The 17,124-nt window shown below is 44.5% G+C and overlaps 1 protein-coding gene across 1 annotated transcript in view; it reads right to left on the bottom strand.

Annotated features, from left to right (window-relative positions):
• Positions 1-1,596: 1,596 nt before the first annotated feature.
• The window catches only part of LOC123765264 (protein phosphatase PTC7 homolog), a 98,127-nt gene continuing 82,599 nt past the window's right edge, over positions 1,597-17,124 (bottom strand). Inside the window, exons 2-5 of the mRNA XM_045753781.2 lie at positions 9,720-9,899; positions 9,366-9,564; positions 8,242-8,498; positions 1,597-4,275 (exon numbers count right to left, since the gene is read on the bottom strand). Of these exons, the coding sequence (XP_045609737.1) occupies positions 4,226-4,275; positions 8,242-8,498; positions 9,366-9,564; positions 9,720-9,899 (686 nt within the window). The 3' untranslated portion in view covers positions 1,597-4,225. The remainder of the gene's footprint in view (positions 4,276-8,241; positions 8,499-9,365; positions 9,565-9,719; positions 9,900-17,124) is intronic.

The raw sequence follows: 17,124 nt of genomic DNA on the forward strand, positions 1-17,124 counted from the left end.
GAGGCCTTCACACTCCCTGAGCGAGCCATCAACTATAAAAAGGCATATATCTTCACTTTCACTTCAGTTATATTTATGCCAAAGTATTAACATGCAGCTTATACTTATGTCTTTATGATGACATAGAAAACTTCGTTTATTACAATATCTAGATTAAATTAACATTGATCTTCGGAAGGTCATAGTTCCCATATCGGTAAGGAGAGCGTCGGCCATGAAGCCTTGTTTAAAGTATGAATATTTTTCCTCTCTAATAAGGTATAATCTCTGTGATGGATTCACAAAAACTATTTTATATCTGCCTTTCTGATAACATATACAAATATAATCTTTATTTGTGAATATTTGTTAATTAAGCAATATATCAGAGAGCGTGTAGGGTTCGGTGTTCTATGAATGAAAAGGACTGGAGTAGTTTAAATAGTGAACGCATACCAACGAATAACGCTAGTATCTATATAACAAATTTATTGTCATGTGGAATTGATTTAACTTCCAGACACTTTTTTTTAATAAATATTAAATATTTTGTGGCTGTTTATGAAAAATATTATTATAAATACACATTCTACTTGTTAATATTACCAATTAAATTTGCGACAATTTGAGCCATGAAATACGACGACTGGATCACTGTGTACAGGAGGCTGTTATGGCAGCAAACACTCTCCAGGCGACCATATATCTTGGATAAGTCGCTCCACAAAATTGTCGCTTGGACCGTCGACTTCCTATGGCGTCACCTCTCACATATTTACGTCTCATTTCATTATGAAATTAGATTATTTCAGAGTAAAAATAGGGTTGATCATGTTCTACGTGTAGCACCAACATTATAGTAAGTAAATATACCATGTTTCTTCATTACTTACGTAATGCTAGGACGATTTGTGTAGTTTTGGGCCGATTTGGGTAATTCTATGGACCCGTTTTTCCTCCTTCCGTGACCAACTCCCTCCCTCCCTTCCTGACCAACTCCCTCCCTCCCTTCCTGACCAACTCCCTCCCTCCCTTCCTGACCAACTCCCTCCCTCCCTTCCTGACCAACTCCCTCCCTCCCTTCCTGACCAACTCCCTCCCTCCCTTCCTGACCAACTCCCTCCCTCCCTTCCTGACCAACTCCCTCCCTCCCTTCCTGACCAACTCCCTCCCTCCCTTCCTGACCAACTCCCTCCCTCCCTTCCTGACCAACTCCCTCCCTCCCTTCCTGACCAACTCCCTCCCTCCCTTCCTGACCAACTCCCTCCCTCCCTTCCTGACCAACTCCCTCCCTCCCTTCCTGACCAACTCCCTCCATCAATCACTGCCTCCCATCCCTCCCTCAAGGCCTTGGAGGTCGGTGGCCTGTTGCCACATGAGGGGCCGCCGATGCCAAAACAAACTCGATACCGACCTTCGGTAATATCGACCGCCAGACTGGTATATGAGGGTCCAGATACCGATCTCCCAAACCGGTCGTTATTACCGGCAGATCGGTATAAAAGAGGCTGTTAAATTGAGTGGATACTATACTCAACACTTTCTGATGTTTATACTGTATTTCAAAACTGCTGAAATTACACCTGTTTGAAGAGTAGGATCTTAAAAAAAAAAACATTTTATTTACCATGTATTAATATAATACAAATATGATACATAATAATATTGCATTGTCTTAAGCAACATCACCATCAATTACTCCACACTTTTCCAGGTAAGCTTTGCAAAACAGTTCACTGGTTATAATGTGCCAACTCTCTTCATCCTTTATATGTATAGTGCTTGGTCATTTTTTTAAATCCAGCATTTCAGTACAGTTATTAATATTTTAACAACTTTTTCATAACCTATTTACACATTAAATTTTCATACTGTATACAATGTTTTCACAACTTTGAAAGCATAACAAATATTTACTTGTTGCCACCTGTTACTAATGTTTACTAAGATTGTCTTGGAATCAAGTTTAATCTGAAGATGTTACTTTGTTTACCTTTAATAATTGATCACTTTTGAATTGTCAAAAACACTTTGGTGACCTGTAATTTGAAATATGCCCACTAAAATTAAGAACATTTCAGTTGAGACTGCATTTATACACAGGCAAATTCATCAGCAAAATGGCAAGTGTATTATATATTAAATGTACATCTCTTGGTGCCAAATGAGCAATATCAGATGATGAGTAATACACCTTTGTTCTACCTTAATTAATTTCAGAAATAAACTACAGATCATTAGAAACAGAGATTCCACAAAAATTATCAAAGTGAATAAACTTAAATACAGTACCTGTACAAAATTCCATGACAATTTATTATAAATTACAAAAGACAATAGCAATCTCAACAGTTATTTTCAGAAACCCAAATCTTTGCTAACATTTTAAATATAACTGACATGCTTGAGAATCGGTTAGGTTGAAATAGACTTGTCCACCTGCCATAACAATATATACAACACTATTAAGCCTACAAATACTACGTTCCTTGGTGAGCCAATTCCTCACAACTAACACAAGTGTTGGGGCCCCAGAAATCTATTGTAAATTGTCTTCAAATAAATATCTATCAAATTTCAGTTAAAGATAATATATACATAACCATGAAATTTTGAATAACTATAATCTTGATAAGATTGTATAGTGAAAAAGGGTGAGAGATAGATTTTGTTTAAACAACCTATTGACAAATATTGCCCCAACATAGGCCTAAATAGGAAAATGCAAATTCACAAAGATGTGACTAGACTTTAAACTTGAACTAGTTTTTAATTTAAATTCTAAAAAAATTACAATGCTAAAATATTAGTGAATAAGGATCTTAGAAAAGCAACAGCTGACTTGAGTGTTTACCATTCCCATATATGGTTTCTGGAAGTTTTGTCCTTTTTACAAGCTAAAAAAAATAAGCATTTCTATTCAAAATTTATTTGTAATGTGCTGCAACTCGTAGGGCATGCAATAATGTTCAAAATACATCACCACATAAGTACACACAATGTTATGCAGAGCCTGTTAATAAAGTTTGTCCAAACTATATTTGTATCACAGTTTAAAAGGTTACATAACCAGGAAATTATCAATAACTCAAACTACTTAAAATGTCTTTTGCCATAAATTCTAGGACTGGAACTAATGAAAACCAAGTTATAGAACATGCAGTATATAACATTTTATTAAATGTGCTACTTTGAACTAATTACTGAATTGTATATAGTACTTTCCAGTGGTTATTGACTTTGCAGTTTAAATACTATTCCATACCCTAGAGTAATACTGTTAAAACGAAGTAGATGAACTACGTATGTATGAAACAAGGGTATGGAATGTGTGGGTAGTTATTATCCAAAATAATAAAGGTAACACTCGGTAGAAAAGTTCAACCATTACACTCAAAATACATATGCTCATTGTGCAGTGTTTTCTGGCTTAAAATTATTCAATTTCCAGTTTTGTCAATTGTAGATAAAAAAATTTAAAGTTCATATATTAGGAAGAATTGTTACAGGCTAAGTGACACCATTCTGTTGAGCAGAAAGGCTGACAATTAGTTGAACATAGCATTAGTACCTTAACTGTCTTTTGGTTACAAAACTAAGACCACAACATAAATTTGAGTTTTATTTATATAAATCAGTTTGGTTCAAATTCTTGTTGTAGTCTTAATATAAATTTTACAGTATATCACCTACAGTAGATACCTGTTTTAAGTTGTTGTTTTAGATTCAGCTACTCGGAACAAAATTTCCATGTAGCACAGGCTATGGTGAGCCCGTAATGTTCCAAGTATACTTGGTGACATTTATAAGTCTTAATCAACCTTTAATATTGTATTCATATTTATGTAGCATGACAATTTATCATCTTTCAGATGCTTGATAACAACCATTTTTCGTGAGTACTGAAACCTAGACATCGACAACAACAAAATATATACTGTATATCAAAATGCAACAAGTACCTTCTAAGTGTTTTTCAGGGGTTGCATTTTATTAAGTGGCATTGTACCTAAAACCATATTTTACAACCACTGTTCACAAGTTTACAGAACTTGAAATATAACCATTTCCCGTTTCTGGGTAAAAAAAAAAAAAAAAACATACTGTACCTTTTCCTTCCAAACATACAAACTTGTACAATCCAAGCATATCATAATGCTAGCACTGGCAAAGTTGGTGGAGTCATACACTTGCCTCTGGATGTTGCACTAATTGTTACTTTTGGGTTCCCGGGGCCCCGCTGAGTTTACACCGTTATGGTTGCCAAAACTACTGTTATGTCATCAGGTTTCCCACCTAAAAAGAGAGAGAGAAAAAAAACATGAAGACCGCTTGCATGTCAAAAATCACCTGCACCCAAAATAATCATATTTTGTATGATAATTTTATATAATTGTTTAAATTCTTGTACAACAGCACAACCATCAATGTATAAAAGGGGAGTTAACTGAGCAATTGTCTCATATGAGTGCAATGTAAGAAGATAGTGGCAGAAAATGCCCAATTGTCCTTTAACCTTAAAAAATGACTATCAAAAGCCAAGGTCTAGAAAAAGTTAATGCTTGTGAGCACTTGAATACCTTGTGTTGGTTCCGAGGATCAATGTCCCTATGGCCGTTCTCTGACCAGGCCTGGTTGGTGGTCTGGTCAACTTGGCTGTTACACAAAGCTGCTCGCAGCCTGACACATGAATCACAGTTCGGTTAATCAGGTATCTTTTGGAGGTGTTTATAAAGTTCTCTTTTGAGCACTTGAGAGGTTGGATAGTTTAGATAAATAGATAGTTTGTATAAACTCCCTTATGTTTAGTGAGTGTTGAAAAAGTCTTGGGTCTTTGATGCTGATCGTCTATCATTGTGCCAATTGCACCTCTGCTTTTCAATGGGACTATTTTACACTTCGTGCCATGCCTCTTAGTCTCATTTGGAGTTAATTTCCATGTGCAGAATTAGAACCAGTCAGAATGAGTCCCTCTATTATTTTCCAAGTGTAAATTATTATGCATCTCTTGCTTGTGCTCTAGAGAATAAAGATTTAAACATTTTCAGCAGTCCAGTAATTTAGATGTTTTACAGTGTGGGTTTGGGAAGTAAAAGGTCTTTGCGTGTTCTCTTGGTCACCAATTTCTCCAGTTTTGAATGGGGCTGTTATTGTGCAACAATATTCAACCCTAGAGAGTACTATTGCCTTAAAAGTATCATCACTGGCATCTCTTGCTCGAAAAATTCTTGTGAACCAACCTGTAATTTCTCTTACAGTTGTAACATTTACTTTTCTGTATTCCAAAGTAAGATCTTCCAACATGATTACTTCAAAATCTTTTATACTGCTTTTTCTTTCAATTGCGTGACAAATGCTCATTCTTTCTGCCATGTTGCCTGCTGGTTCAGTGACACCTTTGACCCCGAGACGTTTGGGACTTGTTCTCCTCATGTTACTCATCTTACACACCCTTGCGATGATGTGCAAGGTTATCAGGCGGCAACTGCTTTGCCTTTACAATTTTTTGTTTTATAATGGTCTGGGTTGTATACTCGATAGGATATACTCAGAGCTGCCCCGCTTGGTGTTCAGGGTTACCTGGTTGATACCTGGTTGATGGGGTTCTGGGAGTTGTTCTACTCCCCAAGCCCGGCCCGAGGCCAGGCTTGACTTGTGAGAGTTTGGTCCACCAGGCTGTTGCTTGGAGCGGCCCGCAGGCCCACATACCCACCACAGCCCGGTTGGTCCGGCACTCCTTGGAGGAATAAATCTAGTTTTCTCTTGAAAATGTCCACGGTTGTTCCGGCAATATTTCTTATGCTTGCTGGGAGGACGCTGAACAACCGCGGACCTCTGATGTTTATACAGTGTTCTCTGATTGTGCCTATGGCACCTCTGCTCTTCACTGGTTCTATTCTACATTTTAGAATAGAACTAGGGGCTCGGGGTTCATCCGTGGTTTCGTCAGCAGCCCCTTTTCCATCCCCTTCGAGCTTTGTGTGCCCTCCTCCTGATCTTTCCCTCTTGCTTCTGGCCCAGAAACATCTGAGGGTTTCAGAGTTGGGGCTAGGTTTGACTCAGGATTTGGCTTTGGTCGGCTCTGGGGTCCTCCCCTTCTGACTCTGGTGCAGAAGTAGTTGAGCCTGTTGATCCTGCTGGGACTTCCTGGTCTTCTTTTCAGCTGGCACCTTCCTTCGCAGCCTTTCTCTTGGACTCTGCTTCTCTTTCCCAGGCAGTGAGTGTGGATGATGGCTCTGCCCTGAGACCATCTGCTCGAGTTCCCAGAGCTTGGGGATGGAGGGAATCTGACCTGGGTTCTATGGAAGATCTTATGTTGCAAGGTAAGGGGGTTTTCATATTCCCCTTTCCTGTATGGGTTCAACACTACCCCAGGGTTTGTTTCAGGGGTGCCCTTGGGTTGCTTGGATTCGTCCTTCCAGAGGTTTCTGACCTTTCGATTTTCTATTGTAGAAGCTTTGGAGGCGCTCTTTAGTTACCTGCCTTGTGTAGCTTCCGGGGATTAACAGCCACTCGGCCCGGACTTCAACCAGACCTTCAGGTTGATCATCTGGTCAACCAGACTGTTGGATGTGGCAGTTCGCAGCCTGATGTATGAACCACAGCCTGGTTGATCAGGTATTCTTTGGAGGTATTTGCCGGGTTCTCTCTTGAACACTGAGAGGTCGGCCAGTTATGCTCCTTGTGTGTAGGAGACTGTTGAAATGAATTGGGCCCTTGATGTTGACAGCTCTCCATCAGCATACCTAATGCACCTCTGCTTTTCAACAGGGGTATTTTGCACATCCTGCCATGCCTACTGGTCTTGTATGATGTTACTTCTGCGTTCAGATTTAGAACCAGTCCGTCTAATATTTTCCACTCGTAGATTATTATATATCTCTTGCCTGCGCTCTAGTGTTTGCTTGAGAGTGCCCAGAGCACAGGTTCAAATTATTCTCATGGCTTCTACTGATTTTCTCATATTCTTCCATTTAAGATGCCAAAAGATGAAGTTGCTTATCATGATGATCGGGCCAGGGTTTGAGATTTTGCAAGTAGTATTCTATTTTCATTAGTTGGTCTTTAGATTGCTGCTAATTTGCCTTTAGTGATTTGCATACAAGGACAATAGCCCAATTTACAATTTCTATTTTGATTATCAGCACTTCCACCAAATCATTTGTGGTGTTGAAAACTCATTGCAGACGAGTGTGTTTATGATGTACAAGCCAACCACACTCTGTAACCGGTTTCTCGTTGCATCTGAAAACATTGCACTCCATATTTCATTATCATTTTAGTGCTTTGTGAGTTTGTTAGGGCTGCAAAGAGTGCATATGCCTCATTTAGGAGACCAGTTAGAAAATGAAGTTTGTTTTGCATTTTTTAATACAGTGAATATTGACCCATGAATACCCATCAATATACTGTACTGATGATAACATTATCACATTTGTGGAAGTGCTGGGTATTTTACTTTGTTTGAAAGCCAGTTGAAAACACTGAAAACCAGTACCAAATGTTTTCCCACTACATTTTACTTGAATAATGTTATTGGCACACTTACTGTGTGGGGGTGAAGAACAGAGTTGGCATTCTGTATAATGGGAACTACACTCCTCTGGCAGTTTGCTTATTGCTTGAAATATTTGAGGTATATTGCCTTCTGTTTTTTTTTCCCCCAGGGATATTTCTGCGTGGGCCCTAAGCCTCTGGCTGGCCCACTAAGTGTTGCTTGTTTCTGTTTTACTTAGGCAGAGTATGAGTACAGTATTTATATGGTCACTTCAGTAAGATTTTGCCCCCATGTGTTTAACAACTTCTGCTCTGTTGAACCCAAGTTGAAATCTTAATGGGTTTGTAACTGTGCACTGTGCTAGATAATGTTCCAGTGATCTGTCAGGCATTTCTCCACAGTGCTCACATTTCCTCTCATCTTCCGGAACCTGTAAGCCTATTTCCCATGCACATGGGTATCCAAGCCTGATGCGATGTAAGTATACTTCTGTTGTTCTTCTGCTCCCTTTCATCAAAATAATCATTTGCACCACACAGTGGTGGTGGACAGAACAGTATTTTCCAAGAAATAATGTTTTTGATGAAAAAAAAAAGTTTTTTGAAAATATTAAGAAAAAGAAAATAGTAGTCTTTTCTTTCACAGTACTGTGTACCATATTTTAAAAAGCAATCAACTAACAGTTATGTAGTCTTAGGTGCAAAATTTACTTATTTATTATAGAGTAGTTTTACAAATGTAACAATAACTAGTACAGTACATACCTATAGCATTGATACCATTTTCTCGTGCATTGCGAGCAAATGGCGACATATAATCCTCATCAAATGCTAATTTTCGAGCTTGCTGTGCAATAGAATTGGCTGCCTGTTGCAGCAATAATAAATCGGTAGAACCCTGGACTTTAACCATCTCCTTGATAATCATAGAGTCTGGGAGATTATCAAATACACCATCTGTAGCCACCATCAGCATGTCTCCTTCTTTCACTAGGAACTCCAAAGTGTCAGCACTCTCAGGTCTGAAAACAAAATGTGTATTACTATTTACTTAAGAGCATCTCCTCTCTCCCCTTAAGTTATAAAATGTTACTTTGTTAATGTTCTAATGTAAAAAGAAGTGTGTGCCTGATAATTTAGGTCGTGGGTGGTGTTTTATCCACCAGGCTGCAAATAACAATAGTCTGATGTTGTGACCATTAAGCTTTGCCTCAGATTGGGTCACAAAAATGGGGGGAATGGAACCGGAGGCTTGGGGGAGGGGGGGGGGGGTGGAATTTGTCATAAGCAATACAGTACTAACTATTCCACTACTTTCACTCTACAAGTTGTACTTGTTACAGTGCAAAGTACTGTACATTTTTATATTTGTATATGAAAGAAACAATGTAAGAAAATGCAGTCTATATCCTTATTGAAAGCCTTTTCTGGGGAACTGAAGAGTATAATGTATCAAGTTTTTGCCAGATGAAAGCTCTGTTGAGATTTTTTCTAGCTTCCTTGTAATGTATGCAAGTGTGTTGTATATAGGTGTGTTGGGAGGAAAGAGGGGGAGGGGGGTTAAGGGTGGAAGGAATGAGCTCATACAATATGGAACATTCATACAAAATACTGTATTCATACCATAAGTGAATGTACTCTTCACTCACATATTAACACAAGAATAAATTATGAAAGGAAAGAGTTTGCTGCTGTATCTTTTCCTGCTGCTTATGAATTAGTAAATAAGTCATAAGTAGTATCTTGGAAGTGAAGATTGAAACATTATGTGAAAGAAAGAAACAACTACGGTGGTCATTCCCTCAAGTGGAGCTCCTAGGAGGAAGCAAGGCATCAGTACAACAGTGTTATTTATTTTACCTGGATTTGCCTGGGAAGACTGGACTCACCTGTCACTGAGGACCTGTGCATTAGTTCCAGGAGGAGGAAGGGAGAGCTGGAAGGGAGTGTTGAAGTAATGCTGCTGCTCTTGTGATCGGTGCACAACTGATCCATTGCGCACCACTACAAAACCAGAATCCCCAATATTTGCCGAGTACAGTTGCCCTGCATCGCCTTGCAACACCACTACACATGCTGTGCTGCTTCCTGTAATACACCTTCATATTTATTACAATTGTTTTTAAGCTATCTGTTATAAAATACTTTATTTGCAATGCTATGGACACAAATTACAGTACAATATTTGGACTGGCTTAATTCTAAGAGAATAACAGCAGCATCACATAGCATGTACTACTTACCAAGGATGTGTGTCTTATTCTCAAGTAATTCATAGTAGGCCCTTGCAATAATGGCAGCAGGTTCTGAGGGGGTGAAGTGTCCACTTCGTACAACTCGTTCACTCACACGCATCAACGAATGAGAGAACTCTCCAGGGTCGATTCCCCACGCCCGCCACCCACCAACACCATCTGCTACACCTGCAACATAATAAATAATCAGTACTCTACAATATTAGTGTATTACGTTACTTTAATGCCCCAACTAACTTTAACATTCATCTCATTCTCAGTCTTCATGTTTTTGAAAAGTTTTTGTTATATACAAGACATTTATTCCCTCCTCACAGGACCCTACTCATTTTATACTGCATTAATGATAAGTACCTGAGTATACATGCTCATATTTCTCTATAATCTAGTGTGTCTTCAGCTCTGGAACAGATACAAAAATAGGACCCACTCAACTACCTGGAAGGAAGGAGGAGATTCGAGGAGCCACCGTGACTCGCCCAGAAATTGGAGTTTCATACCCAATAGCTCAGCCTGTGTCATGCTTGCCCAGTTCTTCAATCTGTGTACTAGACATGATCATTTCATTTCCTTTATATACTGCACATGCACACTCAAATATTGGCCGAGGACATATTAGGAAACACAGCCATGGGATCGGCATATTTCTGATCATGGGCATGAGGGTACACCGCAGGCTAGCCCCCTAGACTTAACACTGCAGACGAACCACCTAAGAAATACATTTTCTCAGTTTTTTAGCTTGGCAATTGTTTACTTACCGGCACCACCACATCGGTCTAGTTAGAAAATAACTAGGTGCAATACGGCTAACGGAGGGGAAAAAAATAGCCAGGCCTCATTCCCTCAGTGTTAGGTGAGCATCACCACCACTCGAGCAATCCCCTGCAAGGCTAGAGGAAGAAGGGAATTAAACTCATTCACCCAATCTCCTTCCTCTCCTGCTGCTATCGCTATACTGAACACACCCCGCCAGGATATAATTGTACATTTATTCATATATGCATATATACGTATAACATGCCAGTAAGAGATCAGAAAGAATGCTCATCTGCAACAACCCGCATTGAGAGACATATGGTACTGATAATACATTTTGTATTTATATATATACAACAGTTCTCACATTCTTGTCAAGCCATTAGCACGCATAGCGTTTCGGGCAGGCAAGTGACAACCTGTTACTTGATCTTTCCGCTCTAAATCCACGTTGGCCAGGGTTGTGGAGGTTATTGGTCTCCATGAAACTGGTGACATGACTTCTGATCATTCTCTCAAATACTTTTATTATATGGGACGTTAGTGCAACTGGTCTATAATTTTTAGACAAGGCTTTGCATCCTCTGTTGTATAGAGGGGCTATGTCTGCTAATGTAAGCAATTGTATGTCCTCTGTTGTATAGAGGGGCTATGTCTGCTAATGTATCATATGTAAGCGCATATGATATCTCCTCCGTGTCCAAGCTCTTCCTCCACACTATACTGAGTGCCTGTGCTACTGGCACTTTGCATTTCTATATAAATATTGAATTCCAAGAGTCTGAATCCGGGGCTGAGTGCATGGGCATGATGTAAATTTCTCTTTCAAAATCTGTCACGCTCGTTGATATCAGTTATATTTTCAGGGGTTTTGGATATCATGCTTAAAGTAGTTGACTAGATTTTCCACTTTCATGGTGTTTATTGCGGCGCTGAACATGTCCTCGTACTACTTTTTTTTCTTCTTTTTTAGGTTCTATCTTATTTTACCTACTAGGTCCTGTCAAGTTCGAATCATTTGGCTCTTATTAGTCCGTGTATCTTATTTTCTTATTTCTATGGACTTGTTAATCATATTTTTATTTTACCTTTGTTCAGGGGGGCCAGTGAGCATGAGAGAGAGAGAGAGACACACACAGATAGAGAGGGAGAGACAAGAGAGGGAGGGAGGGAAGGAAGGAGGGAAGGAAAGAGGAGGGGGGGCCGAGTGTGTGCAAGCGCGTGCGTGCGTGCGTCGTCCTTTAGGGCCCTCCCTGAAAGATGAGTCGTGACGCCACATTGATGTAACCCCCAGCAATTTAATTCTCCCTTGTGTATTAGATACTCCCTGTGAACCTTCCTCCCTGAAGCTGGTTCCCTCCCCTCGTGCTCCCTAAAGGATGGATATCCTTCCCTGGGGAAGGATATTGGGTACCAAGGATTGCTCAGACTGGGAAGTGGACATAGAGGGAATGGCTCCATTAATCCGGCCCGCCCTGGTACCTCCCTCCCTCCTACCCCATGGACTGCCTGGGTTCACTATTGCTTGCCATCATTCCCCTTGGCTCCCCGAGTTGCTGGGGCCCCATCAGCCCCAAGCCATTAGTTCCCCGGCCAACTGCTGCTCTTCCACCGCCTCTCTCTTAACCCTAAGAATCCAGTCAATAGTGTCTCCATTTAAGTTTAGTTTAGTGCCCCGTCTCCAGGTGGCCCCACCTACCATCCCTCAACTTTACCACTGTCACTCCTTCCTCCAGCATTCCTCCATTCAGTCATCCTCATCCCCACCCACTACCAACGTCCTCCATACACCACCTTTACTCCAGCCCCCCTCTTCCAGCAACGACTTCCAATTCAAAATTAATATTCCTGTATTGTTATGAATCTTGTATAGCAGAGATCATGAACAGGCGAATGTTTTCCCAGAATACCCAAATCAGGAATGTGTGGAAGTACACGAAGCGCACTTCATTAACACAAGCTCGCCCACTCCCACCTCTGCTTGTCTCTGGTCCTCAAGTGTTGCGTTAGTGCGGGACATAATTCTAAGGCGCCCGTAAATAGGAATCTCAACGCGTCGCTCACGGTGTAGCCGGGCCTCCACCATAGCAGGTCCACCCTGCTTCATGCCCGGTTGATGGGGTTCTGGGAGTTCTTCTACTACCCTACTCTACTCTACTTGACTTGTGAGAGTTTGGTCCATCAGGCTGTTGCTTGGAGCGCCCCGCAGCCGCTCCATACCCACCACAGCCAGTTGGTCCGGCACTCGAAGAAAACAATCTAGTTTTCTCTTGAAGATGCCCACGGTTGTTCCGGCAATATTTCTTATACTCACTGGGAGGATGTTGAACAACCGCGGACCTCTGATGTTTATACAGTGTTCTCTGATTGTGCCTATGGCACCCCTGCTCATCATTGGTTCTATTCTGCATTTTTTTCCATACCGTTCACTCCAGTACGTTATTTTACCGTGTAGATTTGGGACCTGGCTCTCCAGTACTTCCCACGTGTATATTATTTGGTATCTCTCTCGTCTCCTAGTGAGTACATTTGGAGAGCTTTGAGACGATCCCAATAATTTAAATTAAGTGCTGTATCGCGTCTATGCGTGCCGTACATGTTCTCTGTAGGCCCTCCATTTCAGCCACATACTTCGCACTTCTCCTATGTTCAGACTCAGGTTAAGCAGGCTATGTAAACACAACCTACTTTGTGTAGCTTCCGGGGATCAACAGCCCCGAGGCCCGGTGGTTGGTCGTCTGGTCAACCAGGCTGTTGGACGCGGCTGCTCGCAGCCTGACGTATGAATCACAGCCTGGTTGATCTGATATTCTTTGGAGCTGTTTGTTGATTAGTTACTGTTACAAACAGTAACTAAACACCTAAAAAGGTACGAGGAGAGAGTAAGGGAAAATGTCACCAGGGTCGATGTCGCACCCCAGGAGGGGAGGGGGGGCGGCACCCCAGGAGGGGAGGGGGGGCGGCACCCCAGGAGGGGAGGGGGGGGCGGCACCCCAGGAGGGGAGGGGGGGCGGCACCCCAGGAGGGGAGGGGGGGGGGGGCGGCACCCCAGGAGGGGAGGGGGGGGGCGGCACCCCAAAAAATACAATTCAGATGCGAATTGATTTCCCAAAATTGATAGCCAATCTAATTTGTGGAGGAAGCGGATAATTTGCGGTCGTGTACTGTGTCACCAGGGTACCGTGTCACCAGGGTACCGTGTCACCAGGGTACCGTGTCACCAGGGTACCGTGTCACCAGGGTACCGTGTCACCAGGGTACTGTGTCACCAGGGTACCGTGTCACCAGGGTACCGTGTCACCAGGGTACTGGTCTGATAACTAGCCTGGGCAGCAGTGCTAAGCCAACTGGTGAGCCCAGAACCATTGTTGCCTCAACCAAACGGCCAGGTTCCCTAAACTGTTACCGTAAACGATCTAAACTGATACCTTAAACAAGCTAACCTGTTACCTTAAATGACTTAGCTTCCTAAACAGTTGCCTTTAAACGACATGGTGGCCTAAGGAAACCAGCTAGGTAAATGACCTCATGAACTAAATGACCTGGCGAGATAGAGGGCGCGGGAAGATAAACGAGGTCATGAGGCGAGTTATTCAGCAGTTTGGCAGGGAAGCTTTTGGTGGGCGGGGAGAGGACGACAGGAGGGGGGCGTGAAGGATACCTGATTATACAGGCCACTAATTATACACACACATCTCCTCAGTTTGGTTCATTATGGGTCCCATACCCATCCTGTGGAACACCAATTGGTCCGGGAGACATTCCCGTCCACTCTCCCCTCTCTAGGTACACACAGCACCGCTCCTGTGCTGGGTAAGTTGACTACGGGCTCACCATAGCCCGTGCTACTTGGAACTTGTTCCGAGTAGCTGAATCTATAACAACAATAACTCTCCCGTCACGCAGGGTGCAGTTGCGCCTCCACAGATCTCCAGTATCATCTTTTGATACTGGTAATGGCTCAAAAGGGCCACCACTTACGGGCTATTCATGCCCGTGCCACCTTTTGGGTGGCTTAATCTTCATCAATCAATCAATCTATTCTGTGGAAGGTGGCAGTCTCCTGATGGGCTCACCTGCTCCGTCCCCTCAATGATTTTCACTAATTTACATTTGTTGTGAGCTAATTATAGTTGTCATTTGCATCGTTTTCCCCGACAGTTTACATTTGGTCATACCTAGTTCCGCAGATGGTGCAAACTCCGAGGGATACTGATAACTCAGGCGGTAAACTTACCCATGAACACTGGGCGAGTAATGTGTGGAGTGGAGAGATTTTTAGATTTGGCATACAAGAAAATGTGTTTTGGACCCCCCCTCCCTCTCCCTCCCCCTCTCTCTCTCTCCCCCTCTCTCTCTCTCTCTCTCCCTCTCTCTCTCTCTCTCTCTCTCTCTCTCTCTCTCTCTCTCTCTCTCTCTCTCTCTCTCTCTCTCTCTCTCTCTCTCTCTCTCTCTCTCTCTCTCTCTCTCTCTCTCTCCCCCCCTCTCTCTCTCTTCCCCCCTCTCTCTCTCCCCCTCTCTCTCACTGATTTCACTATTTCTATTTGCTCCTTTTGCTTCTACAGGATTGTATGTGATTCTTTCTTTCCACTTCTCTACACGGTACTCTATTATGATGAAGGGCCGATGTGTGAGGTTAAGCATCACCGTCTCTCTCCGGCACCTGGATGGGTGGACATTTATCGAGAAAAGAGAATGGGTGCAAGACCTTGGCAAGTCGCCACTCTGACACAGCGGCCCTAAGTCTGAGGGAACACTTCCCACAACCACAGGACGCCAAGATCTTCCAGGCCGTCCTCAGTAATACACAAGAGTCAAGACAGAATTTGAGAGGAAGCCAAGGGGAGGATCAGGGACGGAGATAAGGAAAAGGGAGGGAGAGAGGGGAAAGGGAAGAATGCATGGAAGACGACTTAAGACTTTTGGCAAACGTCGAGATGTTGAAAGCGGAAGTTCGCATGTTATCTCCCGTCCCACACTACACCACTCCCTCCCTCCCTCCCTAACCCTTCCCAGCCGTCCCCTGTCCTCCCCCAACCCTCCCTAGAACTCCCCTAGCAATCCCCAACCCTCCCAAGGGTTGGAGAGTGCTAGGGAGGGTTGAGGAGGGCCGGGAAGTGCCAGGGAGAGTTGGAAAGTGCTTGGGAGGGTTGGGGATGGCTAGCCAGAGTTGGGGAGTTTTAGGGAGGGGGTTGGGAGGGCTAGAGAGCGTTAGGGAGTGCTAGGGAGGGTTGAGGAGTGCTTGGGAGGGTTTGGGAGTTCTAGGGGAGGGCTGGGGAATGTTAGGGGAGGGTTGGGAGTGCTAATGGAGGGCTAGGGAGGATTGGGAAGTGCTAGGGAGGGTTATGCTAGGATTGGGGAGTGCTGGGGCTGGGTTGGGGAGGGCTGGGGCTGGGTTGGGGAGGGCTGGTGCTGGGTTGAGGAGGGCTGGGGCTGGGTTGGGGAGGGCTGGGGCTGGGTTGGGGAGGGCTGGGGCTGGGTTGGGGAGGGCTGGGGCTGGGTTGGGGAGGGCTGGGGCTGAGTTGGAGAGGGCTGGGGCTGGGTTGGGGAGGGCTGGGGCTGGGTTGGGGAGGGCTGGGGCTGGGTTGGGGAGGGCTGGGGCTGGGTTGGGGAGGGCTGGGGCTGGGTTGGGGAGGGCTGGGGCTGGGTTGGGGAGGGCTGGGGCTGGGTTGGGGAGGGCTGGGGCTGGGTTGGGGAGGGCTGGGGCTGGGTTGGGGAGGGCTGGGGCTGGGTTGGGGAGGGCTGGGTTGGGGAGGGCTGGTGCTGGGTTGGGGAGGGCTGGGGCTGGGTTGGGGAGGGCTGGGGCTGGGTTGGGGAGGGCTGGGGCTGGGTTGGGGAGGGCTGGGGCTGGGTTGGGGAGGGCTGGGTTGGGGAGGGCTGGTGCTGGGTTGGGGAGGGCTGGGGCTGGGTTGGGGAGGGCTGGGGCTGGGTTGGGGAGGGCTGGTGCTGGGTTGGGGAGGGCTGGGGAGTGCCAGGAGAGAGCTGGGGAGTATTAGGAGAAGGCTGGGGAGTGATAGGAAACGGCTGGGGAGTGCTAGGGATTGTTCGGGAGTGCTAGGGAGGTTTGGGGTGGGCTGACGAGTGCTAGGGGTGGGCTGGGGATTGCTTGGGAGAGTTGGGGATTGCTAGCGAGGGCTGGGGAGTGTTAGGGAGGGTTTGGGAGAGCTGGGGAGTGCTAGGGGAGGGTTTGGGAGGGCTGGGGAGTGCTAGGGAAGGGTTTGGGAGGGCTGGGAAGTGCAAGGGAGGGTTGGGAATTTCTTGGGAGGGCTGGAGAGTTCTAGGGAAGAGTTGGGGAGTGCTAGGGAGGGTAGGGGAGGTCTAGGGAAGGGTAGGGGAGGTCTAGGGAAGGGTTGGGAAGTGCTAGGGAGGGTTGGAGAGTGCTAGGGAGGGTTCGGGAGTGCTTGAAAGGGTTGGGGAGGTCTGATGAGGGTTGGGAGAGTGCTAGGGTGGGTTAGGAAGTGCTAAGAACTACTTGGGGAGAGCTAGGGAGTTCTAGGGGGAGCGCACTCCCCAACCCTCTTTGGCACTCCCCAGGCCACCCTTAGCACTTCCCAGGCCTCCCCAGCACTCACCAACTCTCTCTAGCCCTCCCCATCTCTCCCTAGCCCTCCCCTGGCACTCCCCAGCTCTCCTT

This window comes from Procambarus clarkii, chromosome 33 (genome assembly GCF_040958095.1).
Source record: "Procambarus clarkii isolate CNS0578487 chromosome 33, FALCON_Pclarkii_2.0, whole genome shotgun sequence".
Lineage (NCBI taxonomy): Eukaryota > Metazoa > Arthropoda > Malacostraca > Decapoda > Cambaridae > Procambarus > Procambarus clarkii.